The 27,821-nt window shown below is 44.8% G+C and overlaps 4 protein-coding genes across 4 annotated transcripts; 2 read left to right on the forward strand and 2 right to left on the reverse strand. All coding sequences in view use genetic code 6, as the record gives it.

Moving 5' to 3' along the window:
• Nucleotides 1-209: 209 nt before the first annotated feature.
• On the reverse strand, nucleotides 210-1,334 carry SS50377_20799 (GIY-YIG catalytic domain-containing protein; the record flags this gene model as incomplete). The annotated part of the gene is made up of 1 exon (XM_067904737.1): nucleotides 210-1,334. The coding sequence occupies one exon, from the start codon at nucleotides 1,332-1,334 to the stop codon at nucleotides 210-212; it is 1,125 nt and encodes a 374-aa protein (XP_067768219.1).
• Nucleotides 1,335-2,647: 1,313 nt separating this feature from the next.
• On the forward strand, nucleotides 2,648-18,178 carry SS50377_20800 (Ankyrin repeat-containing protein; the record flags this gene model as incomplete). Its single annotated transcript, XM_067904738.1, has 1 exon — nucleotides 2,648-18,178. One exon carries the CDS (start codon nucleotides 2,648-2,650, stop codon nucleotides 18,176-18,178), a length of 15,531 nt encoding a protein of 5,176 aa, XP_067768220.1.
• A 306-nt stretch (nucleotides 18,179-18,484) lies between these two features.
• SS50377_20801 (Beta adaptin) lies at nucleotides 18,485-21,424 on the forward strand (the record flags this gene model as incomplete). Its single annotated transcript, XM_067904739.1, has 1 exon — nucleotides 18,485-21,424. The coding sequence occupies one exon, from the start codon at nucleotides 18,485-18,487 to the stop codon at nucleotides 21,422-21,424; it is 2,940 nt and encodes a 979-aa protein (XP_067768221.1).
• An 822-nt stretch (nucleotides 21,425-22,246) lies between these two features.
• On the reverse strand, nucleotides 22,247-27,451 carry SS50377_20802 (Xenobiotic-transporting ATPase / Multidrug resistance-associated protein; the record flags this gene model as incomplete). Its single annotated transcript, XM_067904740.1, has 1 exon — nucleotides 22,247-27,451. One exon carries the CDS (start codon nucleotides 27,449-27,451, stop codon nucleotides 22,247-22,249), a length of 5,205 nt encoding a protein of 1,734 aa, XP_067768222.1.
• Nucleotides 27,452-27,821: the final 370 nt, after the last annotated feature.

A 27,821-nucleotide genomic window follows, 5' to 3' on the forward strand; every position in this document is an offset into this window, starting at 1 on the left:
TGGTTTAAAAATTTGAAAAGTCGTGTGGGTAAAATTAATATTATATCATATATAAACTAAACCCAAATTAAGTTTCTGTAGAAATCTTAATTATATGTATTTAAATATATAATAATCATATAATCAAAATTAATTTTTAGTTTTTATGGGGTCGAAATTGCTTAAAATTTAAGCCGAATCGGCAGCGTCGCAAAATTTCTAATCGTTGCTCAGTCGATCGAAATGATCTCCAAATCATCGCTTTTCTCCCTCTTGTCTAAAACTGGCGTCTGCTGCGGATTTGGTGCGAAATCCGCAACATTTAAATCGGGGCTGGCCAGGGCGCTCATCGACAGCGCCAAGTTGGCTTGCAGTGCCTCAAAACTTCCATTTCGCTCGTCTGATTTCTATGAAATTTCGTCTTCGCCGCTCGCTTCCCAGCCGCCGAACGTCACGTTGTTTCGCTTGGAGCACATCTGCTAACTTTTCCGCTCCAAAATATCTTTCCACTCCACCTCCGCTCCACAAAGACACCTTCCTTTTACCGGAACTATCTAGTTTCCGATGCAGAGAATTTGCGCAAAGCAGGGCATGCAGAAGTCTTTTTTGCAGACGTGGCAGACAACGTTGTAGTCTGAAACCTATTATTTGCAAAATTGGCACTTTGCTACTTTGGGGGAGTGGAAAATCAAATTCGCAGCAATATTTTGGCCTTTTTCGATTAGAAAATTAGTCATAAATTGACCCTTCAGCTACGACCCGAACTGCTGAAACGCGCCGTAGCTGACGTACACGACCCTCAGCGGCTGCCGGCTCCAGGTATCCAGCGCGAGCAGCTGCACGACGATCTAGACGCACTTTTCGGTGATTTTGGAGGACCTCAAATTCGTCTGAATTTTCGTCAGCTTCGTCTTGTTCGGAAGCTACCACTACCGCTCGAACTGCAGTGCGGCCACCTTCGTGGAGAATCCGTACACGAAAAACTAGAGCTCCCAGGTTTTATTTCGCGTCGCCCGTGCGCCTCCAGCAATCTCGCGATTATGCTTCCGCAGACGTTATAGCGGGTCTGGTGTGAAGCCTATGTACGTGGACGTGTCTGACGTGATCAGGTAGCACGCGAAAAGACCTGATGGACCTGTTAATGTCATAATTTTGAAAATACTAAATTATATAAAATATAGTATAATATTAAGTAAAATAAATTTAACATTTTGGGGTGATGTGATTTTTCTGTAGATTTTGCAGTAGTATGACTAAGGACTGCCAGTTGCAATAATAGAGTGGTGGTGATTTACTGAGACTTAGAAATTTTATGGGAAAATAGGAGAGTTCGGTATTTATGGTAACGAGCACATTAAAATGGAAGTTAAAAAATATGTTAATGATTTTAATTTGATTTAAGCCAAGGATTTTATCAGTTAAATACATGCTAATATTTAATGATAAATATATCTATACGGAAAACAATAATTTTAATTAATATAGGTTATCTTAATGTTTCTAATATAAAAATATTTCCAGTATTGAGTGTGATTTATATGTAATGGTTTTGGTTACGATAAATTTAATAAAACAAAATATAATTACACTAATCATAGGTTATAAACTAACCTTGATAGAATTAAATTTAATTATAATTGCATCTACAAATTGAGATTTTGAATAAAATAAATTTATTATATGATAATCCAATAAATTAAAATATCGAGTTAGTAAATTTATGTAATAACAGATCTTAAATATCAATCAGAGCATAAAATTGCCAAACAATATAAATAAAGCATAGTTTTATTAATAGTACTAATGGATTTGAACTTTAAGTTTTTTCCTCGAAATAATTGACAGACTTTTTAATTTAGCCAACATCAGCTAAATATCGTTAGTTATATATAAAATCATAAATTAATAATAAGAATATTTAAAATAAATTAAGGATTTTTTTATTAGTTTATTATTTGTTACGTAAAGTATAAAATTTATTAATTACTTATTATATCTATTTATCACTTTTTGCATATGGCATAATCACATAACTAAACATAAATAAATACTATAGATAAATCACAATAAACGATAGTTTTATATTACGGTATACAATCAATCATTTTAATTTAATTTATTTTTACTAAGATATATTAATAAATAAAAATTTAATTGTAACCAAAGAAAATAAAATTAAACGATATACAACTATCATGTATTATTGTGATAATTGGTTTTAAAATATTTTGGTTTCATAAAAAGTAATTTTATTGGGTACTTTATACCTTTAACTTGAAATGAATAATTACTGATATTTGGTAAATATTTATATTTATAGAAACTCTTTGTATTAAAAAATTATAAATAGAAAAATAAATATTATAAATAATAAAAACATATATTCATTAAAAATAAGGTGTGCTAGGTATATAATATTGATTTAAGTATATCTCCTCAATAAATTTTTATCGGTAAGATATCACATTAATATGATATAGTTAACAATAAAAAATTTATTTTATGAAATTTATTATATTTTATAATATATTATAATATACATAATATTTTATTTTTATATATTAAATTTATATATGATTAAAAAGAGTATGAAATTGTCTTTGAATCCATTATTTTATACGGGTTATTACTTTTATATTGGCCGCTCCAAATTTCGCCACTCCTCAAAATGTCTAACGCGACCTCCTGGTTTACAGCAGCTCGTACAGGCGATTGTCGCTATATACTTTAGCACAAATAAGCTTTTGCTAAGACTGTTGATTCTACATTCCCACATTCTTCAGCATTAATACTTGCAGCTCAGTCATCATAAACACCAGCTGCAAAACTTCTTCTACCATCTGAACGTGGTATGTAGAATAAACATGGTTGGTCTGCACTTCATTTTGCAGCATATCAAAATAACTAAATTTTGGCTAAGCTTTTAGCTCCATTTGAAAATAATTTAAAAACTTCTTCACAATTCAAAAATATACCACCAGGTGCCTCCGCAGCCCAGGTTGCAGCTATATCTGGAAATAACGAAATTTTATCTATTTTTGGTTAAGAATTTGAGTACTTAAATCTACCATTTGACCTTTCACTCTCCGCAGAAAGGGATAATTTAGGTAGAACTAAACTTCATTATTATGCTGTAAAAGGTTAATTAAATAATTTTTAAGATGAAAACTCCGCATTCATCAAAGTTGTTGATAATTAATAAAAAACCGCACTTATGATAGCTGCTGAATCTGGCAATATTTCAGTAGTTTAAGCATTAATTAACTATGAAAGTGGAATATAAGGTGGTATTTAGGGCAATACTGCGCTTATGATTGCAATTGAAAATAAAAAGAATGCACTAGTTTAAATATTAGCTGAAAAAGAAGCTAAGATTTAAAATTAAGTTGGTCTGACCGCTATGATGTTAGCAGCTAAAGATGGTAATTTAGATGCTGTTAAATTACTAGTTGACCAAGAAAAACGAATTTAAACAAGCTAATAATTTAACTAGTTCCCGGCTGGAACTACTGCTTTAATGTTAGCTGAGTTTTATGGTAGAAATGAAGTAGTTGTATTTTTAAAGGATCATGAGTAAGATTTAGTTAACTCTAAAAATCAAACATATAAGCAAATTGAAAAATTATCCAGTTCGAATGTTAGATAGTATAGTCCAAGAAGGAATTTCAATTATGAAGTGGCTCCTTCGAATGTTTTACCAGCTCAATAAAGTAACTTAATCAACCAGTTATAAAATAGTAATGGTCCTAAGGACAATTAATTAGAGATTACCAGGGAAGTATTAAGGAGTATTTCTACTTAAAATGATAATTCTGAAGTTATTTTGACTATTTAGGAAAAATTGGGATAAACAAAAGAATAAATGGCAACTATGGAAGCAAGATTATAGTTTAAAGAAAAAGAAATTTCAGAACTAAAATAATTTGTTCATATGAAGCCATGCGAATCTTGTAAAGATAAATAAGATATAATACGTGAAAAAACTTCGGAAATTGAAGTTCTTAAAAAAGATCTTAAAGAGGTTGAACAAGAACTTAGACATTCTAAAGAAAGAATTATGGAATTATCTGTTCTCGCTGATAAATAACAACGTTTGGAGTTATAGTTACAATAAATTTATGATTCTCTTATTAATGGAGATTTAATGAATGCTAATTCAATCGCATATGACAATGATGCCGTTGAGAAGATTAGATTATATAAGGATGAAATTTATAATCTTAAAGCAGAAAATTTAAACCTTACTGATAGAGTTAACAATATGAATTAAGAATTAATATAACTTAAAGATAAGATTGAGCATTTGGAATAGGAAAATAAAGAACTTATGGAATAAAATTTAGCTCTGAAATCATAAATTCCGACAGATATGGCTGAGTAGCTGGAAGAGCTAATTCGTGAAAATGAAGATCTTAAAGACCAGCTGGCCTCTTTCCAAGCTACTTAGATGGAAACTCTTTCCTCTGCTCCCGAGCTCCAGTCCGAGCTTACCACTCTCAAGGAGTAAGTCGAACAGCTCAAGCAGGCTGATCCTATGTTACTCACCCGACTTAATAACGACAGGTAACAGTTAGCCGCTCTCAAGAACGAACTCGCCCAACTTGACCCCCTCAACGAGGTCGTCGAAGAGAACATGGAGCCCGAAGCTGCCGCTATGTGCGCCGCTGACAACACCGCCGATGAGCTTACCAACTAACTCGCTGCCATCAGTGTTGCCGACCCGACCGCCCCCACTTAAGCAGCTGAGATCGAACGCCAGATTGCTGATCTTACGAAGTCGGTAGAAGCACTGAAGGGTGCTCCAGTTGACCTCCCAGTCTCCCAGTATGCCGACCAAGCTGAGCTCGCCGCTCTCAGAGAAGAGCTCGAACAGCTTAGAGCTGCCCCCGTTACTACCGAGCCTCTCGCCGCCGCTGAGTCAGCCGACCAGGACCTTGCCGAGAAGTTAGCTGCTTCCGAGCAAGAACTCACGGCCCTCAAGGAAGAGCTCGAACAGCTTAGAGCTGCCCCCGCCCCAATGGAAACTCTTTCCTCTGCTCCCGAGCTCCAGTCCGAGCTTACCACTCTCAAGGAGTAAGTCGAACAGCTCAAGCAGGCTGATCCTATGTTACTCACCAGACTTAATAACGACAGGTAACAGTTAGCCGCTCTCAAGAACGAACTCGCCCAACTTGACCCCCTCAACGAGGTCGTCGAAGAGAACATGGAGCCCGAAGCTGCCGCTATGTGCGCCGCTGACAACACCGCCGATGAGCTTACCAACTAACTCGCTGCCATCAGTGTTGCCGACCCGACCGCCCCCACTTAAGCAGCTGAGATCGAACGCCAGATTGCTGATCTTACGAAGTCGGTAGAAGCACTGAAGGGTGCTCCAGTTGACCTCCCAGTCTCCCAGTATGCCGACCAAGCTGAGCTCGCCGCTCTCAGAGAAGAGCTCGAACAGCTTAGAGCTGCCCCCGTTACTACCGAGCCTCTCGCCGCCGCTGAGTCAGCCGACCAGGACCTTGCCGAGAAGTTAGCTGCTTCCGAGCAAGAACTCACGGCCCTCAAGGAAGAGCTCGAACAGCTTAGAGCTGCCCCCGCCCCAATGGAAACTCTTTCCTCTGCTCCCGAGCTCCAGTCCGAGCTTACCACTCTCAAGGAGTAAGTCGAACAGCTCAAGCAGGCTGATCCTATGTTACTCACCCGACTTAATAACGACAGGTAACAGTTAGCCGCTCTCAAGAACGAACTCGCCCAACTTGACCCCCTCAACGAGGTCGTCGAAGAGAACATGGAGCCCGAAGCTGCCGCTATGTGCGCCGCTGACAACACCGCCGATGAGCTTACCAACTAACTCGCTGCCATCAGTGTTGCCGACCCGACCGCCCCCACTTAAGCAGCTGAGATCGAACGCCAGATTGCTGATCTTACGAAGTCGGTAGAAGCACTGAAGGGTGCTCCAGTTGACCTCCCAGTCTCCCAGTATGCCGACCAAGCTGAGCTCGCCGCTCTCAGAGAAGAGCTCGAACAGCTTAGAGCTGCCCCCGTTACTACCGAGCCTCTCGCCGCCGCTGAGTCAGCCGACCAGGACCTTGCCGAGAAGTTAGCTGCTTCCGAGCAAGAACTCACGGCCCTCAAGGAAGAGCTCGAACAGCTTAGAGCTGCCCCCGTTACTACCGAGCCTCTCGCCGCCGCTGAGTCAGCCGACCAGGACCTTGCCGAGAAGTTAGCTGCTTCCGAGCAAGAACTCACGGCCCTCAAGGAAGAGCTCGAACAGCTTAGAGCTGCCCCCGCCCCAATGGAAACTCTTTCCTCTGCTCCCGAGCTCCAGTCCGAGCTTACCACTCTCAAGGAGTAAGTCGAACAGCTCAAGCAGGCTGATCCTATGTTACTCACCAGACTTAATAACGACAGGTAACAGTTAGCCGCTCTCAAGAACGAACTCGCCCAACTTGACCCCCTCAACGAGGTCGTCGAAGAGAACATGGAGCCCGAAGCTGCCGCTATGTGCGCCGCTGACAACACCGCCGATGAGCTTACCAACTAACTCGCTGCCATCAGTGTTGCCGACCCGACCGCCCCCACTTAAGCAGCTGAGATCGAACGCCAGATTGCTGATCTTACGAAGTCGGTAGAAGCACTGAAGGGTGCTCCAGTTGACCTCCCAGTCTCCCAGTATGCCGACCAAGCTGAGCTCGCCGCTCTCAGAGAAGAGCTCGAACAGCTTAGAGCTGCCCCCGTTACTACCGAGCCTCTCGCCGCCGCTGAGTCAGCCGACCAGGACCTTGCCGAGAAGTTAGCTGCTTCCGAGCAAGAACTCACGGCCCTCAAGGAAGAGCTCGAACAGCTTAGAGCTGCCCCCGCCCCAATGGAAACTCTTTCCTCTGCTCCCGAGCTCCAGTCCGAGCTTACCACTCTCAAGGAGTAAGTCGAACAGCTCAAGCAGGCTGATCCTATGTTACTCACCCGACTTAATAACGACAGGTAACAGTTAGCCGCTCTCAAGAACGAACTCGCCCAACTTGACCCCCTCAACGAGGTCGTCGAAGAGAACATGGAGCCCGAAGCTGCCGCTATGTGCGCCGCTGACAACACCGCCGATGAGCTTACCAACTAACTCGCTGCCATCAGTGTTGCCGACCCGACCGCCCCCACTTAAGCAGCTGAGATCGAACGCCAGATTGCTGATCTTACGAAGTCGGTAGAAGCACTGAAGGGTGCTCCAGTTGACCTCCCAGTCTCCCAGTATGCCGACCAAGCTGAGCTCGCCGCTCTCAGAGAAGAGCTCGAACAGCTTAGAGCTGCCCCCGTTACTACCGAGCCTCTCGCCGCCGCTGAGTCAGCCGACCAGGACCTTGCCGAGAAGTTAGCTGCTTCCGAGCAAGAACTCACGGCCCTCAAGGAAGAGCTCGAACAGCTTAGAGCTGCCCCCGTTACTACCGAGCCTCTCGCCGCCGCTGAGTCAGCCGACCAGGACCTTGCCGAGAAGTTAGCTGCTTCCGAGCAAGAACTCACGGCCCTCAAGGAAGAGCTCGAACAGCTTAGAGCTGCCCCCGTTACTACCGAGCCTCTCGCCGCCGCTGAGTCAGCCGACCAGGACCTTGCCGAGAAGTTAGCTGCTTCCGAGCAAGAACTCACGGCCCTCAAGGAAGAGCTCGAACAGCTTAGAGCTGCCCCCGTTACTACCGAGCCTCTCGCCGCCGCTGAGTCAGCCGACCAGGACCTTGCCGAGAAGTTAGCTGCTTCCGAGCAAGAACTCACGGCCCTCAAGGAAGAGCTCGAACAGCTTAGAGCTGCCCCCGCCCCAATGGAAACTCTTTCCTCTGCTCCCGAGCTCCAGTCCGAGCTTACCACTCTCAAGGAGTAAGTCGAACAGCTCAAGCAGGCTGATCCTATGTTACTCACCAGACTTAATAACGACAGGTAACAGTTAGCCGCTCTCAAGAACGAACTCGCCCAACTTGACCCCCTCAACGAGGTCGTCGAAGAGAACATGGAGCCCGAAGCTGCCGCTATGTGCGCCGCTGACAACACCGCCGATGAGCTTACCAACTAACTCGCTGCCATCAGTGTTGCCGACCCGACCGCCCCCACTTAAGCAGCTGAGATCGAACGCCAGATTGCTGATCTTACGAAGTCGGTAGAAGCACTGAAGGGTGCTCCAGTTGACCTCCCAGTCTCCCAGTATGCCGACCAAGCTGAGCTCGCCGCTCTCAGAGAAGAGCTCGAACAGCTTAGAGCTGCCCCCGTTACTACCGAGCCTCTCGCCGCCGCTGAGTCAGCCGACCAGGACCTTGCCGAGAAGTTAGCTGCTTCCGAGCAAGAACTCACGGCCCTCAAGGAAGAGCTCGAACAGCTTAGAGCTGCCCCCGTTACTACCGAGCCTCTCGCCGCCGCTGAGTCAGCCGACCAGGACCTTGCCGAGAAGTTAGCTGCTTCCGAGCAAGAACTCACGGCCCTCAAGGAAGAGCTCGAACAGCTTAGAGCTGCCCCCGCCCCAATGGAAACTCTTTCCTCTGCTCCCGAGCTCCAGTCCGAGCTTACCACTCTCAAGGAGTAAGTCGAACAGCTCAAGCAGGCTGATCCTATGTTACTCACCAGACTTAATAACGACAGGTAACAGTTAGCCGCTCTCAAGAACGAACTCGCCCAACTTGACCCCCTCAACGAGGTCGTCGAAGAGAACATGGAGCCCGAAGCTGCCGCTATGTGCGCCGCTGACAACACCGCCGATGAGCTTACCAACTAACTCGCTGCCATCAGTGTTGCCGACCCGACCGCCCCCACTTAAGCAGCTGAGATCGAACGCCAGATTGCTGATCTTACGAAGTCGGTAGAAGCACTGAAGGGTGCTCCAGTTGACCTCCCAGTCTCCCAGTATGCCGACCAAGCTGAGCTCGCCGCTCTCAGAGAAGAGCTCGAACAGCTTAGAGCTGCCCCCGTTACTACCGAGCCTCTCGCCGCCGCTGAGTCAGCCGACCAGGACCTTGCCGAGAAGTTAGCTGCTTCCGAGCAAGAACTCACGGCCCTCAAGGAAGAGCTCGAACAGCTTAGAGCTGCCCCCGTTACTACCGAGCCTCTCGCCGCCGCTGAGTCAGCCGACCAGGACCTTGCCGAGAAGTTAGCTGCTTCCGAGCAAGAACTCACGGCCCTCAAGGAAGAGCTCGAACAGCTTAGAGCTGCCCCCGCCCCAATGGAAACTCTTTCCTCTGCTCCCGAGCTCCAGTCCGAGCTTACCACTCTCAAGGAGTAAGTCGAACAGCTCAAGCAGGCTGATCCTATGTTACTCACCCGACTTAATAACGACAGGTAACAGTTAGCCGCTCTCAAGAACGAACTCGCCCAACTTGACCCCCTCAACGAGGTCGTCGAAGAGAACATGGAGCCCGAAGCTGCCGCTATGTGCGCCGCTGACAACACCGCCGATGAGCTTACCAACTAACTCGCTGCCATCAGTGTTGCCGACCCGACCGCCCCCACTTAAGCAGCTGAGATCGAACGCCAGATTGCTGATCTTACGAAGTCGGTAGAAGCACTGAAGGGTGCTCCAGTTGACCTCCCAGTCTCCCAGTATGCCGACCAAGCTGAGCTCGCCGCTCTCAGAGAAGAGCTCGAACAGCTTAGAGCTGCCCCCGTTACTACCGAGCCTCTCGCCGCCGCTGAGTCAGCCGACCAGGACCTTGCCGAGAAGTTAGCTGCTTCCGAGCAAGAACTCACGGCCCTCAAGGAAGAGCTCGAACAGCTTAGAGCTGCCCCCGCCCCAATGGAAACTCTTTCCTCTGCTCCCGAGCTCCAGTCCGAGCTTACCACTCTCAAGGAGTAAGTCGAACAGCTCAAGCAGGCTGATCCTATGTTACTCACCCGACTTAATAACGACAGGTAACAGTTAGCCGCTCTCAAGAACGAACTCGCCCAACTTGACCCCCTCAACGAGGTCGTCGAAGAGAACATGGAGCCCGAAGCTGCCGCTATGTGCGCCGCTGACAACACCGCCGATGAGCTTACCAACTAACTCGCTGCCATCAGTGTTGCCGACCCGACCGCCCCCACTTAAGCAGCTGAGATCGAACGCCAGATTGCTGATCTTACGAAGTCGGTAGAAGCACTGAAGGGTGCTCCAGTTGACCTCCCAGTCTCCCAGTATGCCGACCAAGCTGAGCTCGCCGCTCTCAGAGAAGAGCTCGAACAGCTTAGAGCTGCCCCCGTTACTACCGAGCCTCTCGCCGCCGCTGAGTCAGCCGACCAGGACCTTGCCGAGAAGTTAGCTGCTTCCGAGCAAGAACTCACGGCCCTCAAGGAAGAGCTCGAACAGCTTAGAGCTGCCCCCGCCCCAATGGAAACTCTTTCCTCTGCTCCCGAGCTCCAGTCCGAGCTTACCACTCTCAAGGAGTAAGTCGAACAGCTCAAGCAGGCTGATCCTATGTTACTCACCCGACTTAATAACGACAGGTAACAGTTAGCCGCTCTCAAGAACGAACTCGCCCAACTTGACCCCCTCAACGAGGTCGTCGAAGAGAACATGGAGCCCGAAGCTGCCGCTATGTGCGCCGCTGACAACACCGCCGATGAGCTTACCAACTAACTCGCTGCCATCAGTGTTGCCGACCCGACCGCCCCCACTTAAGCAGCTGAGATCGAACGCCAGATTGCTGATCTTACGAAGTCGGTAGAAGCACTGAAGGGTGCTCCAGTTGACCTCCCAGTCTCCCAGTATGCCGACCAAGCTGAGCTCGCCGCTCTCAGAGAAGAGCTCGAACAGCTTAGAGCTGCCCCCGTTACTACCGAGCCTCTCGCCGCCGCTGAGTCAGCCGACCAGGACCTTGCCGAGAAGTTAGCTGCTTCCGAGCAAGAACTCACGGCCCTCAAGGAAGAGCTCGAACAGCTTAGAGCTGCCCCCGCCCCAATGGAAACTCTTTCCTCTGCTCCCGAGCTCCAGTCCGAGCTTACCACTCTCAAGGAGTAAGTCGAACAGCTCAAGCAGGCTGATCCTATGTTACTCACCCGACTTAATAACGACAGGTAACAGTTAGCCGCTCTCAAGAACGAACTCGCCCAACTTGACCCCCTCAACGAGGTCGTCGAAGAGAACATGGAGCCCGAAGCTGCCGCTATGTGCGCCGCTGACAACACCGCCGATGAGCTTACCAACTAACTCGCTGCCATCAGTGTTGCCGACCCGACCGCCCCCACTTAAGCAGCTGAGATCGAACGCCAGATTGCTGATCTTACGAAGTCGGTAGAAGCACTGAAGGGTGCTCCAGTTGACCTCCCAGTCTCCCAGTATGCCGACCAAGCTGAGCTCGCCGCTCTCAGAGAAGAGCTCGAACAGCTTAGAGCTGCCCCCGTTACTACCGAGCCTCTCGCCGCCGCTGAGTCAGCCGACCAGGACCTTGCCGAGAAGTTAGCTGCTTCCGAGCAAGAACTCACGGCCCTCAAGGAAGAGCTCGAACAGCTTAGAGCTGCCCCCGCCCCAATGGAAACTCTTTCCTCTGCTCCCGAGCTCCAGTCCGAGCTTACCACTCTCAAGGAGTAAGTCGAACAGCTCAAGCAGGCTGATCCTATGTTACTCACCCGACTTAATAACGACAGGTAACAGTTAGCCGCTCTCAAGAACGAACTCGCCCAACTTGACCCCCTCAACGAGGTCGTCGAAGAGAACATGGAGCCCGAAGCTGCCGCTATGTGCGCCGCTGACAACACCGCCGATGAGCTTACCAACTAACTCGCTGCCATCAGTGTTGCCGACCCGACCGCCCCCACTTAAGCAGCTGAGATCGAACGCCAGATTGCTGATCTTACGAAGTCGGTAGAAGCACTGAAGGGTGCTCCAGTTGACCTCCCAGTCTCCCAGTATGCCGACCAAGCTGAGCTCGCCGCTCTCAGAGAAGAGCTCGAACAGCTTAGAGCTGCCCCCGTTACTACCGAGCCTCTCGCCGCCGCTGAGTCAGCCGACCAGGACCTTGCCGAGAAGTTAGCTGCTTCCGAGCAAGAACTCACGGCCCTCAAGGAAGAGCTCGAACAGCTTAGAGCTGCCCCCGTTACTACCGAGCCTCTCGCCGCCGCTGAGTCAGCCGACCAGGACCTTGCCGAGAAGTTAGCTGCTTCCGAGCAAGAACTCACGGCCCTCAAGGAAGAGCTCGAACAGCTTAGAGCTGCCCCCGCCCCAATGGAAACTCTTTCCTCTGCTCCCGAGCTCCAGTCCGAGCTTACCACTCTCAAGGAGTAAGTCGAACAGCTCAAGCAGGCTGATCCTATGTTACTCACCCGACTTAATAACGACAGGTAACAGTTAGCCGCTCTCAAGAACGAACTCGCCCAACTTGACCCCCTCAACGAGGTCGTCGAAGAGAACATGGAGCCCGAAGCTGCCGCTATGTGCGCCGCTGACAACACCGCCGATGAGCTTACCAACTAACTCGCTGCCATCAGTGTTGCCGACCCGACCGCCCCCACTTAAGCAGCTGAGATCGAACGCCAGATTGCTGATCTTACGAAGTCGGTAGAAGCACTGAAGGGTGCTCCAGTTGACCTCCCAGTCTCCCAGTATGCCGACCAAGCTGAGCTCGCCGCTCTCAGAGAAGAGCTCGAACAGCTTAGAGCTGCCCCCGTTACTACCGAGCCTCTCGCCGCCGCTGAGTCAGCCGACCAGGACCTTGCCGAGAAGTTAGCTGCTTCCGAGCAAGAACTCACGGCCCTCAAGGAAGAGCTCGAACAGCTTAGAGCTGCCCCCGTTACTACCGAGCCTCTCGCCGCCGCTGAGTCAGCCGACCAGGACCTTGCCGAGAAGTTAGCTGCTTCCGAGCAAGAACTCACGGCCCTCAAGGAAGAGCTCGAACAGCTTAGAGCTGCCCCCGCCCCAATGGAAACTCTTTCCTCTGCTCCCGAGCTCCAGTCCGAGCTTACCACTCTCAAGGAGTAAGTCGAACAGCTCAAGCAGGCTGATCCTATGTTACTCACCCGACTTAATAACGACAGGTAACAGTTAGCCGCTCTCAAGAACGAACTCGCCCAACTTGACCCCCTCAACGAGGTCGTCGAAGAGAACATGGAGCCCGAAGCTGCCGCTATGTGCGCCGCTGACAACACCGCCGATGAGCTTACCAACTAACTCGCTGCCATCAGTGTTGCCGACCCGACCGCCCCCACTTAAGCAGCTGAGATCGAACGCCAGATTGCTGATCTTACGAAGTCGGTAGAAGCACTGAAGGGTGCTCCAGTTGACCTCCCAGTCTCCCAGTATGCCGACCAAGCTGAGCTCGCCGCTCTCAGAGAAGAGCTCGAACAGCTTAGAGCTGCCCCCGTTACTACCGAGCCTCTCGCCGCCGCTGAGTCAGCCGACCAGGACCTTGCCGAGAAGTTAGCTGCTTCCGAGCAAGAACTCACGGCCCTCAAGGAAGAGCTCGAACAGCTTAGAGCTGCCCCCGCCCCAATGGAAACTCTTTCCTCTGCTCCCGAGCTCCAGTCCGAGCTTACCACTCTCAAGGAGTAAGTCGAACAGCTCAAGCAGGCTGATCCTATGTTACTCACCCGACTTAATAACGACAGGTAACAGTTAGCCGCTCTCAAGAACGAACTCGCCCAACTTGACCCCCTCAACGAGGTCGTCGAAGAGAACATGGAGCCCGAAGCTGCCGCTATGTGCGCCGCTGACAACACCGCCGATGAGCTTACCAACTAACTCGCTGCCATCAGTGTTGCCGACCCGACCGCCCCCACTTAAGCAGCTGAGATCGAACGCCAGATTGCTGATCTTACGAAGTCGGTAGAAGCACTGAAGGGTGCTCCAGTTGACCTCCCAGTCTCCCAGTATGCCGACCAAGCTGAGCTCGCCGCTCTCAGAGAAGAGCTCGAACAGCTTAGAGCTGCCCCCGTTACTACCGAGCCTCTCGCCGCCGCTGAGTCAGCCGACCAGGACCTTGCCGAGAAGTTAGCTGCTTCCGAGCAAGAACTCACGGCCCTCAAGGAAGAGCTCGAACAGCTTAGAGCTGCCCCCGCCCCAATGGAAACTCTTTCCTCTGCTCCCGAGCTCCAGTCCGAGCTTACCACTCTCAAGGAGTAAGTCGAACAGCTCAAGCAGGCTGATCCTATGTTACTCACCCGACTTAATAACGACAGGTAACAGTTAGCCGCTCTCAAGAACGAACTCGCCCAACTTGACCCCCTCAACGAGGTCGTCGAAGAGAACATGGAGCCCGAAGCTGCCGCTATGTGCGCCGCTGACAACACCGCCGATGAGCTTACCAACTAACTCGCTGCCATCAGTGTTGCCGACCCGACCGCCCCCACTTAAGCAGCTGAGATCGAACGCCAGATTGCTGATCTTACGAAGTCGGTAGAAGCACTGAAGGGTGCTCCAGTTGACCTCCCAGTCTCCCAGTATGCCGACCAAGCTGAGCTCGCCGCTCTCAGAGAAGAGCTCGAACAGCTTAGAGCTGCCCCCGTTACTACCGAGCCTCTCGCCGCCGCTGAGTCAGCCGACCAGGACCTTGCCGAGAAGTTAGCTGCTTCCGAGCAAGAACTCACGGCCCTCAAGGAAGAGCTCGAACAGCTTAGAGCTGCCCCCGCCCCAATGGAAACTCTTTCCTCTGCTCCCGAGCTCCAGTCCGAGCTTACCACTCTCAAGGAGTAAGTCGAACAGCTCAAGCAGGCTGATCCTATGTTACTCACCCGACTTAATAACGACAGGTAACAGTTAGCCGCTCTCAAGAACGAACTCGCCCAACTTGACCCCCTCAACGAGGTCGTCGAAGAGAACATGGAGCCCGAAGCTGCCGCTATGTGCGCCGCTGACAACACCGCCGATGAGCTTACCAACTAACTCGCTGCCATCAGTGTTGCCGACCCGACCGCCCCCACTTAAGCAGCTGAGATCGAACGCCAGATTGCTGATCTTACGAAGTCGGTAGAAGCACTGAAGGGTGCTCCAGTTGACCTCCCAGTCTCCCAGTATGCCGACCAAGCTGAGCTCGCCGCTCTCAGAGAAGAGCTCGAACAGCTTAGAGCTGCCCCCGTTACTACCGAGCCTCTCGCCGCCGCTGAGTCAGCCGACCAGGACCTTGCCGAGAAGTTAGCTGCTTCCGAGCAAGAACTCACGGCCCTCAAGGAAGAGCTCGAACAGCTTAGAGCTGCCCCCGCCCCAATGGAAACTCTTTCCTCTGCTCCCGAGCTCCAGTCCGAGCTTACCACTCTCAAGGAGTAAGTCGAACAGCTCAAGCAGGCTGATCCTATGTTACTCACCCGACTTAATAACGACAGGTAACAGTTAGCCGCTCTCAAGAACGAACTCGCCCAACTTGACCCCCTCAACGAGGTCGTCGAAGAGAACATGGAGCCCGAAGCTGCCGCTATGTGCGCCGCTGACAACACCGCCGATGAGCTTACCAACTAACTCGCTGCCATCAGTGTTGCCGACTCGACCGCCCCCACTTAAGCAGCTGAGATCGAACGCCAGATTGCTGATCTTACGAAGTCGGTAGAAGCACTGAAGGGTGCTCCAGTTGACCTCCCAGTCTCCCAGTATGCCGACCAAGCTGAGCTCGCCGCTCTCAGAGAAGAGCTCGAACAGCTTAGAGCTGCCCCCGTTACTACCGAGCCTCTCGCCGCCGCTGAGTCAGCCGACCAGGACCTTGCCGAGAAGTTAGCTGCTTCCGAGCAAGAACTCACGGCCCTCAAGGAAGAGCTCGAACAGCTTAGAGCTGCCCCCGCCCCAATGGAAACTCTTTCCTCTGCTCCCGAGCTCCAGTCCGAGCTTACCACTCTCAAGGAGTAAGTCGAACAGCTCAAGCAGGCTGATCCTATGTTACTCACCCGACTTAATAACGACAGGTAACAGTTAGCCGCTCTCAAGAACGAACTCGCCCAACTTGACCCCCTCAACGAGGTCGTCGAAGAGAACATGGAGCCCGAAGCTGCCGCTATGTGCGCCGCTGACAACACCGCCGATGAGCTTACCAACTAACTCGCTGCCATCAGTGTTGCCGACCCGACCGCCCCCACTTAAGCAGCTGAGATCGAACGCCAGATTGCTGATCTTACGAAGTCGGTAGAAGCACTGAAGGGTGCTCCAGTTGACCTCCCAGTCTCCCAGTATGCCGACCAAGCTGAGCTCGCCGCTCTCAGAGAAGAGCTCGAACAGCTTAGAGCTGCCCCCGTTACTACCGAGCCTCTCGCCGCCGCTGAGTCAGCCGACCAGGACCTTGCCGAGAAGTTAGCTGCTTCCGAGCAAGAACTCACGGCCCTCAAGGAAGAGCTCGAACAGCTTAGAGCTGCCCCCGTTACTACCGAGCCTCTCGCCGCCGCTGAGTCAGCCGACCAGGACCTTGCCGAGAAGTTAGCTGCTTCCGAGCAAGAACTCACGGCCCTCAAGGAAGAGCTCGAACAGCTTAGAGCTGCCCCCGTTACTACCGAGCCTCTCGCCGCCGCTGAGTCAGCCGACCAGGACCTTGCCGAGAAGTTAGCTGCTTCCGAGCAAGAACTCACGGCCCTCAAGGAAGAGCTCGAACAGCTTAGAGCTGCCCCCGTTACTACCGAGCCTCTCGCCGCCGCTGAGTCAGCCGACCAGGACCTTGCCGAGAAGTTAGCTGCTTCCGAGCAAGAACTCACGGCCCTCAAGGAAGAGCTCGAACAGCTTAGAGCTGCCCCCGTTACTACCGAGCCTCTCGCCGCCGCTGAGTCAGCCGACCAGGACCTTGCCGAGAAGTTAGCTGCTTCCGAGCAAGAACTCACGGCCCTCAAGGAAGAGCTCGAACAGCTTAGAGCTGCCCCCGCCCCAATGGAAACTCTTTCCTCTGCTCCCGAGCTCCAGTCCGAGCTTACCACTCTCAAGGAGTAAGTCGAACAGCTCAAGCAGGCTGATCCTATGTTACTCACCCGACTTAATAACGACAGGTAACAGTTAGCCGCTCTCAAGAACGAACTCGCCCAACTTGACCCCCTCAACGAGGTCGTCGAAGAGAACATGGAGCCCGAAGCTGCCGCTATGTGCGCCGCTGACAACACCGCCGATGAGCTTACCAACTAACTCGCTGCCATCAGTGTTGCCGACCCGACCGCCCCCACTTAAGCAGCTGAGATCGAACGCCAGATTGCTGATCTTACGAAGTCGGTAGAAGCACTGAAGGGTGCTCCAGTTGACCTCCCAGTCTCCCAGTATGCCGACCAAGCTGAGCTCGCCGCTCTCAGAGAAGAGCTCGAACAGCTTAGAGCTGCCCCCGTTACTACCGAGCCTCTCGCCGCCGCTGAGTCAGCCGACCAGGACCTTGCCGAGAAGTTAGCTGCTTCCGAGCAAGAACTCACGGCCCTCAAGGAAGAGCTCGAACAGCTTAGAGCTGCCCCCGCCCCAATGGAAACTCTTTCCTCTGCTCCCGAGCTCCATTCCGAGCTTACCACTCTCAAGGAGTAAGTCGAACAGCCCTTGTTAACCACTGAATAACCAATTGAGCTTACTAATTTAGATAGACTTAATAAGTCTAAAGATCAATTGGCCACTCTTAAGGATAAGGTTAACAGCGTCGCTAATGATGAAAAAATTGAAAACTAATTGGATACAGTTTAAGAATATATAGACGATATTGACGCACTCGTTTTAGCTATAGATGCAGTTTAGCCAGAAGCTGATGAATAGCTTCAATTACTCGACGAAAAACTTGATAACTTGAGTTTAGCTGTAAATGACTTAGTTATGGATGATAATGATGTAGAACTTGCCAATCTCGCAGATTCATTAGATAACTTAAAGAATGCACCAATTACAGAAAATCCAGAAACCCTCAAATAATTAGCAGATGCCCGTGCTAAAATTGAGGATCTTTCGAAACGTCTTTAAGACGTTCAAGAGGTCAAATAGGACATCTTTGCAGATGTTAATTTAGAAGAATTGCCAGCCCCCATTGCGGAGAAAATAGTGGAGGCCAATAAGCAGTTGAACGAAGCAAAGAACTAAATAGATGACGCTAAGGTAGAGGTTGCGGAGACCAAAGCCAAGAGAAAGAGCGACAAAAAGAAGGTTAAGAAGTTAATGGATTAATATAATGTTGATAAGGCGAAACTGAGAGAATAAATGAAGATGGCCAAGAAAGCAGAGGCTTAATTGGCATCTATTAAGAGAATGATGGATGAATTAGCTGGAATAGAGTAAAGACAAGAGTCAACTGATGCTAGTTAAATTGAAAGTTCTGTTGCTTTAGAGCCTATTGCATTAAGCGATTCAGCAGAGTGATATATGAAATGAAATTGCTTTATTCTTATTTTACTACTTTTATCTACAATAAAACAAATACTTTTATTTTTAAATAAAATATTGAATTTTATATTATGATATAATGTACTTAATTTCTAAGAAATACGAAGATAATTGTGACATAATAAAATTTTGATTTTTATGTATTGTTATGTCCTAATTTAATATTCAATATTATTGTATAAATAATATAATAATATATACTATAAATAATTATAAAAAAAATTATTAGTATAAAATATATATTAATCCATCTATTTTTAAATCAAGACCATTCCTTTAAATATGGTTAAATCTGAGCCAGTACCTTAAGAAATTATTGATTGGCGTGAAGCACTATCAAATCCTAAATCAATTGAAAAAACGATGCAGGAGATTGTGAAAGCTATGTCTAACGGCTTTGATGTTTCCCCACTTTTTTCAGATGTCCTGAAACACATGCAGACTACTAATTTGAAGCTCAAAAAGCTCATTTACATCTTCTTAACTTCAAATGCGTATTAAAACTCAAATTACACACTGCTTGTAGTCAACGGTGTCGAAAATGACTCCCACAACGAATCACCCTTTATCCGCGCTCTTGCAATCCGCGCAATGGGCGCAATCGTGACAGCTGATGTTGCAGAACATTTCTGCCAGTCATTTACCCGTTTCGCATCCGATTTGGACCCGTTCGTCCGCAAAACAACATGCCCCGCTATCGCGAAGCTCTACAAGGTCAACCCCCAGCTCTGTACGGACACCAACTTGGTCCAGGTCCTCAGATCTCTAATTTTCGACTCAAATACTGCCGTCGTCTCAGCCGCAACGGCGTCTCTAGTGACCGTCTACTCGTCGACTCACCAGACGATTTTTTCGGCCGAAGAGACCAACCAGCTTCTTCTCGCGCTTTCTACCGCTAACGAGTGGTCAGCCCAGACAATTTTGTCTGCAATTTCGCAATTTTCGCAAATCAGCGAACCACAAATCGCAATTCAGCAAATTACACCGTTTCTACAGCATGCAAATCCTGCCGTCTCGTTGAGCGCTATTAACCTCATGAACAAATTTGGTCAGAACAGCGAGAGCTCTATCGTCAGTTTGATCAGTCAGGCAAGCTCCAGCGAGGTGTAGTTCGTTGCAATGCGCGCGTTACGCCTTGCGATGGTCCACAAGGAAAGTTTCAGCAGAAATTTGAAGCTCTTTTACGTTAATTTCAAGGACGAAATTTACGTTAAGTTGGAGAAAATTGAGCTTTTGGCGAGTTTTGCGACTTTGGAGGTCGTTCAGGACATCATAAACGAGCTTACTGAGTATTGTCAGGATGTTAACGATTAGATCGTCAGAAAGAGCCTTTACGCGCTTGCAAAAATTGCGTGTAACGTGCCTCAGTCTGCCGATATGGTCGTGCAGACGTTTATTTTACTACTGACCGGTAAAAATGCTCAAAAAGATATTTAATTTAGATTGTAGCCTTATGCTGCTTAGGAATTGCTGGTTCAGATCCAAATGATCTTTAGAGCGTTCCCTGATAGATATGAAGGCGTTATAGGTGAGTTGACCGAAGCAATCGTCTAATATGATGATTACAGAGCTAAAAGCGCTTTAATTTGGATTTTAGGCGAATACAGTGACAGAATCGAAGGCGTTGAAGAAGTTATTTTGGATTTGTTCGACTAAGACGTAAAAACTGTTAAAAATGAGCACTGCGATGTTTAGTTCAGCTTATTGAATGCATCTGCCAAAGTTTATCTTAGCAACCAAAAGGATGCTACTTAAACCTTGTTTTTAGACCTTGTTGATGAAATGAAAAAATCTGACGAGCCTGGTGTTAGACAGAGAGCTAATTATCTTTCTAAGTTATTTAAGATGGATCCTACTCTTTAGCTTGCTAAGAGTGTTATTTATGTTTAAAAATCTATTCCAGTATTCACTGACGGTATTAGTCCAGTTTTGCAAAGCAAGCTTGTTTAGAGATTAGGGTCAGTTGAGGCGACTATGCGCTAGGTTATTGTTTTAAATAACGTTGTAGGCGTTCATGATGCGGATGATGTTGTTGATTAATTCTAAAATGCTGAAAATGAGCAGCCAACACCAACGAGCATGCAATAGTAGATACCTTCACAAATTTCCTAACCACCTATGTAAGTACCTACTCCACCCATGTAATAATAGGATCCAGCACCTGCAATTGTCTCAAAACCAGTTGATCTTCTCGATGACGTAATGGGCGGTCCTCCTCCTAAACAGGCTCAGTAGAAAGTAGATCTAGTTGATGATATCTTTGGATTTGATAGCCCAACAGTTTCTGCACCTGCTACTGCTTCCGCAGTTGCACCTGTTTTTAATGCTCCTAATGCATAGTAGTAAGTTTAGTAAGCTGCTCCAGTATAATAGTAGTCATCTGAGCACCCAAATACGTAAACTCCCTAAGGAAATTACATGTTTGCTAACTGCCCAGTTCGTCCCAAAGATTAATCCTATCCTTTAAAATTAGTAGTTGGTTTCACTAGAATTAACGATTCCCCAGTTATGTTAGTTTAAATTAAAAATACTGCTTAGACTCCTATTATGAAACCTACTTTCGTATTTTAGTCTAATGCTTTTGGTATATAAGCATAAGAGTTAAATATCCCAGTTATCCCTGCATTAAACATGTTCAACTAAGGTAAACCAGTATAAATTAACTTTGTAGCAGAATCTCCATCTAATACTCTTGCTAATAAATTTAACATGCCTGACCTCAAGTTATAGTCTCAGCTTAACGTTCTCACCTTCTAAGTCAATACTTCTTAGGGAACATCTTACTTCTATTAGGTTAAGCTTCCAATTTCTATAGTATTCAACTCTTCTGGCTTTTGGCATAAATCTCGTCTTCTTACTGATTTCAATGGTGCTCAAAACGTTCTTTCTTAATCAAACTAATGGCCTGAATTTATCGAAATTCAAAACGTTTTCTTTGGCTAACTTCAAGCCACAGATTTTTCAACTTCTATCAGCTCAGCTCTTATGAAACTTTAGGAAGCTAACTTCTTGCTTATTTAAACTACGAACGAGTCTGCTGATTTAGTTATCAACTCGACTATTCTTGGGTAACAGGTCATTGCGGTCACTAATGTTTCTTGGTAACTGAGCCATAACCTCTAAAGTGTCGATTTCAGAGTTGTTTCTAAGGTTTAGGCTAGCCAGTCTCTTGTTGGTTAATTTGTTGTCAATGCTGCTGCTTAAGTTGTCTCTGGTAAGTGATACTTTTTCTATTTTCTTATTCGTTATTATTTCGTGCATAAACTATATATTCAGTAAATAGAATATCGAATATAATGCGAATATGCATCAGATCAATAATAGCAGTAATATCATTGATTAGATATTTATTTTTGAGTGAAAAGGTATTCTAATAATGAAATTTCTATAAAAATAATCTGATCAAACTATTAATCTGTACTTTGCAGAATTGGAGATTTTACTAAGACAAGTTCGGCATTCGCATTTTACATATAGTATATAGAGTTAGTACAGTCACTAATGATCCTAAAATCTCTAAATAATCATCGCTTTCTTAGGACAGTAAGGTATTTAGCTTCACATATTCTAAATATCCGATGCTAATTAAATAAAGTTTGGTTCATTATGGAATTTCTAAGCCACTATGTGAATTCTCTTCATACTACTGCTAGTAAAACGCCTATCATAGAGAAAATCACTATATTCAGATTTTCGTAATAATAAATAAAGACTTTCCAGCTACAAAATAATATTTTTCAGCGGAATTTTCAAAAAAAAGTAAAACAGTGATTTGGTCAAAAATATTATTATAATTTAATGATACACTATATTTTCTCTATCCAGCAGGCCTGATTATGACCATTCAGCGTCAACATTCATCTCTTCATTCCATTTGTTAAATAATAATATTATATAATATCATATAATAATGTCATATTTTATTTTAATAAATTAATCTAATTATTCCAATTTTGACAGTCTAAACGCGCATAACAAACGTCTATCTACAACGCTATTTCCCTTATTAAACCGTCCCCTACAGGCAACAAAACGAAGAACAGATCACTTCTTTGCATGTACCCCACCCTCAACAGTGGCAGCTGCACCGTCGCCTTCGGCAACGACTTCCTCCTCGTGTTTCTCCTCCTCCTCGCCCTCGAAATCTTCTTCTCCCAACATATCGACTTCCGCGAGGTCATTCTCTTCACCGAACGCGTTTTCGAGCTTCAGTCTCGCGGCCTCGGCGGCCTCACGCGCCACTGCGCGCTTTTCCTGGACTTCGTGCATTTGCTTCACGGCGTTCAAATCCTCCCAGGCGTCGTCGATTCCGTCCTTAAACGGCTGGTCCGGGTACTTTCTTTTTTCGGTGTCTAACGAGATCTGTTTGAGCTTTCTGAAGTTCTCTTTTCCAGTTGATTTTGCTAGCTCGAAAAGCGTGCCGCCGGCGCGCATAAGGTTGGACGGAGTGTCAAATTCCACAATTTGGCCCGCGTCCATAACAATGATCTTGTCGAAGGCTATGACGGTATCCAGACGATGGGCAATCGAAAAGATAATACGATCGTCAAGCTGCTCTCTGATGATGTCCTAAACGAGCTGATCGGTGGCCTTGTCGACTTGAGAAGTGGCCTCGTCCATGACTACTGTGAAAGCCTTTGCAATTAAGGTTGAAGCGAAGATAATAAGCTGTTTCTAGCCGGAAGAAAGATTTGATGCGTTGTCGAAGATTTTGGAGTCTAAACCGCCTGGCTGCTTTCTGAAATAAGCGCCTAGATTAACACGATCTAGCGTTTCCCATAAATAAGCATCTGGCATTTTTTCATATTCGTCAGACGTGAGGCCTTCAATTTCGAGCTCTGAAGCTTTATCCAGAGCGGTACGAAGAGTACCGGAAAAGATATAAGGATCCTATGGAACAATAGCTAATCCTTTTCTAGAAGCATGAAGACCTACGTCATCAAGAATATTAACACCATCAAAGATAATTTTACTGCCTTCGTCAGGAATATTGACTCTGAAAAGAGCCATTGTAAGGGTTGATTTAGCACACCCAGTTCTTCCTACGATACCTACGTGTTCAAATGGAGCGACAGAAAAGTTTAAACCTTTTAACACTTGTGGGAGTTCTGGTCTATATCTGAAGAATAAATTCTTTATTTCAATAGAACCACCTTTCTTAGGCCATTCAGGAACTATTTCTCTTGAAGATTTGTATTTTCCTTCTCTAGGAAGACCTACGTATTCTAAAACTCTCTCAATAGAAACGCCTTCAGCTTCGACCTAAACGAATGATAAAATAAGAGATAGAAGTGGTGACATGATACCAAAGGACTAAGATACAGAAACTGGGGCGAAAAGATCTAAATAAGGGAATTTAATAATACCCACTGATAGAATGGAGGCTAAGCAAACGCCTGAACTGACAAAGCAGCCGAGCAAATTCATTCTATAAGTCAGCCATCTAACACAGCACTAGGAAGGCCACATAGCTTGAACATTTGTGTCGTTTTTCTCTCTGAATACTTTACAGAAAACATCTTCATATTAAATGGATCTAATTACAGCTAAGCTGCGCATAGTCTCATTTGATTAAGAAATAATAGGACCTTTGAACGTCATGTCAATTTTCTTCAATGCTGGGGATACAATTCTAAATGCTTAGAAGAAATAGAAATACGCAATAAAAACTGGAATAATAACAACGGCAGAAGGCCAATTTATTGCTAACAGCATAATAAGAGTGATAAACCCAATAATGTTTACAAAAACTAAAACTAACTCTTTCATAATGTTAACATCAACAGATTCGGTGTCTTTTGTAAATTTACTAATAATTGTTCCATTAGGTGTAACATCAAAGAATGATAATTTTGTACGAACAACTGAGCGAGTTAACTCAGCGTACATCTTTTTAGCTGAATTAATACCAACAATCATGAATAGGAAGAGTGAGAAGAAACTCATAAATAATGTGCCTCCTGATACACCGACATAAATATACATTGCTAAATCACCAGTAAGAATTGGCACTTAACCTGAAGTCCATATAGCAATGAATATAATTAAAAAGATTTTTGCAATAAAAGACAGAAGGAGCAAAATCAAGAACGAAATACTACCACAAGCCCCACCATATTTGAAATATTTCTTATAACTATCAAATTTAGCCCTTTGAGCAGGCGCTAACATGAATAACATCATTTGATTGGGCTTAGGTGGTGCAGATTTAATTTCGAATGTTGTAAAATCGTTAATATTAAAGTTTTCTAAAGGTTATTTCCTCTTTTAAATAACAAGACTATTCTTGTCATCTGGTGCGTTCTAAACCGTTCCACCAATTTCAGACCACTCTTGGCCAACATTAGCTGTATTACCAGTAAAATTCTATAATTATTCAACAGAACCATCAAAAAGAACTATACCACTTTCAAGATACAAAACTCTATCACAATCTCCAAAGAATTAAGTCTAATGAGTTGAGATCATAACTGTAATTCCTTTGTATCTACAATAACCACAAATCATGTTTTACCATAATTATTTAGCAACAAAAGCATCAACAGCAGCCAAAGGATCGTCTAAGAATAAAAGATCAGGTTCAAAATATAATGCTCTAGCTAAGGCAACTCTTGCCTTTTGCCCCCCAGATAAACCGACACCATCAAAACCAACAGTGAATTGGTCGCCATCTTCCCATTCATCCAAATCAGTAAGTAAAGCACAAAGAGCACAAATTGATTTGTATTTAATTTCATCAAATTCTTAGAAGAAAATGATGTTATGCTTAATTGTACCAGCAAAAATGATAGGTTACTAAGAATAGTACGCTATTCTTTTTGCATTCATTATAATTTTAGGAGCAGGAATTTCTTCCTCGCATTCCTCTTATATCGATGTAGATGATGAATCATCATCTTTTTTCTTAACTGTCGTATCAATTTTGAAGTTCTTATCTTCGAGTTTCACTAACGTAGAAAGATCAAAATTAGGATCGACAAAATCATAAGTTTCCTTATCATAATATCTAATAATTTAATCATGTTACTTAAGACCTTTACGCTGAATACGCTCAAGTCTAAGCTCACCTAATAATGCTTAAAATAATGTGGATTTTCCAGAACCAACAGAACCACAAATACCAATGAGTTCTCCCTTACGGACTTCTAACTCTAAATCACGAATGGAGCATTGCAAATCATCAAGGGACTAAATAATTTTAAGTTTGAATCTTTAATAATACGGGGTAACAATTCTTAAATTTATATACATTCTTCTCAAAAAGTCTAAATCTGAATCAAACTCAAAACGTCTAGTCATTTTTTATTCATCATAAAGCGATAAGTTTTCTATTTTACTAATAGGTAAAGTATCAATTTCCATACACCAATTATCTAACAAAGTCGAAATAAGTTCATGAGAAATTCTTTTATGCTTGGTACGTTCTAATTCACCTCTCTTTCTTCTTTATAAAAAAGTAAGATGATCGCCTCTAATAATTTTGAATCCATTATTATCAATATTTCTAAAATAATCAAAACTTGGTCCTCTTTTCAAAACTTCCACATCAGCACGAATAGCTTAAAATGTTTCAGATTTTTAATCAGCATTAAAGATATCTAAGAATGTTTCATACGCACTGTTATACATATCAATGTATGACTCATAATTTCTAATAATTCTTTAAATTTTATCTCTATGAAGAGCAAAATCTGTATCTAAAACTGGAGGAATTACTAAATCGTCTGAAATAGCATAAGTAAATGATGGTACATTCTCAATGTGAATCATTAATTCTGAAGCAGGATCCATATTATTTTGATCTACAGGCCCATCAATATTATCATTTTTAGACTGAGCAAATATTGCTTCGGATTAAATAATTTCAGTCTATGAGTCTGGCGAGTCCCCATCATCATCAGAACGTTTATTACCACGGCAAGTCCAAGTAATACAACCAATATCAGTTTCTGGCATTGATAAAAATGCTCTTAAACGTTGACCACAAACATTTGATTCTAAATAAGTAGAAAACATTAATGGTAATAATAATAGAATATTATTCAGGAAATCATAAAGATACATAACTGTGAACACATTAGATGCAATAAAAGGAATGCTAGGAGATGTTGTAGTACCAAATTTATAAATGATAGAGAAAGTAACAGCATTCATAATAATTGATGCAGCAGATTACATAACATTCATGCTAATAATAATGAGACCATACTTTTTAAGTACTTTTAATTCTTTCTTACGAATATTAGTAAGCTTTTATTCAGTAACAAGCTCAGTTCTAAAATATTTAATCATCTTCATGCCTTATAAAACTTCTTGAACTTTGCCAACACGAGCATCTCTATAACCCATCAAAACACGTTAGACAGTAACATTTTGATTACTAATGATAATAACAACTGGGAAAATGATACAAACAATACCTATACCAATTAAAGAGAATATTCTGATTAATACTACTAAATAGACAATAACAAATATTGCCTAAAATAAGTATAAGATGATGAGTGGTAAAAACTACAAAGTTGATTAAATCCTAAAACTATCAGTGAAAAGCAGATTAGTAACATCTCTAATCTAAGTATTATTAGCTTTAATTCGCATCATTTTAAGATAAAGAACATCTTATAAGGCTTAAAACCCTTGGGTTGATATTTTGAATGCAAAAGTAGAAACTATTGTATCTAAAATACAATAAATTACTTAGACTACAAATAATATACCACAAAGAATATATCCAAAAGCAGCACTATCTGTAAAAGATGCACTTACAGGTGGTGTTGCCCCACTTGATGATGTTTCGATAATTTTGACCAAGAATTAAATCATAATAGGAGCGACAACAGAAGTTGCTAAATAAAATGGGAAAATAATAAATAGAAGAACTGCATTCTTCATAAAAGCTTTGAAAATTACATTTAAAACCACTGGTAATTCATCTTTCTTTTTGGACATAAAATCCCATCTTTTTCTATTCCATTCTAAAGCAAAGGCACGACCACAGTTAGCAGATTACATATCAGGATGGGGTGGATAAAGTTCATTAGGTGTAATATTTCTGCTTTTGACAGCTTTTTTGATAATTGGATTCATCCATCCGAATGTATAACGATCTACTCGATTGGATAAATCTTCTAAAGGTACTGTAGGCTTTTCTGTAACAACTGGAGGAGGAGGAGTTTGAGGGGCATCCTACTACGTCAGAGACGTCAGTAAAGTTAGATCTTTAGTTTTTTTGTCCTTGCGGGCCATTTTAAAATTTAACTAATCGTAAACTAATAATATATAATATTAAATATATAAGGTTTATTTACCATTGTGGTTTACGATTATAATCTTATCCCATATTATATTTAATAAATATGTAAAAATTTAAAGTCAGGATAAACCATTAGTTATAATATTATATCAAAATATTGGTTAATATGAATATAGTGTATACTAAAATACATAATAATAGATGGTTAATGTGTGTACTCTAGCGTTCAGTTTTACAATTCGTTCCTGTTCTTTGCCCCGTACTCCTTCTTCATCCTTTCTTTGTTCTAAGTTGTGAATGTGGCCAAGCTGAAGGAGAAGCGGAGATACGAGTATCTAATTTGCCTCGGTTTGCACAAGCAAA

This window comes from Spironucleus salmonicida, chromosome 1, assembly GCF_000497125.1.
Source record: "Spironucleus salmonicida strain ATCC 50377 chromosome 1, whole genome shotgun sequence".
Classification (NCBI taxonomy): domain Eukaryota; phylum Fornicata; order Diplomonadida; family Hexamitidae; genus Spironucleus; species Spironucleus salmonicida.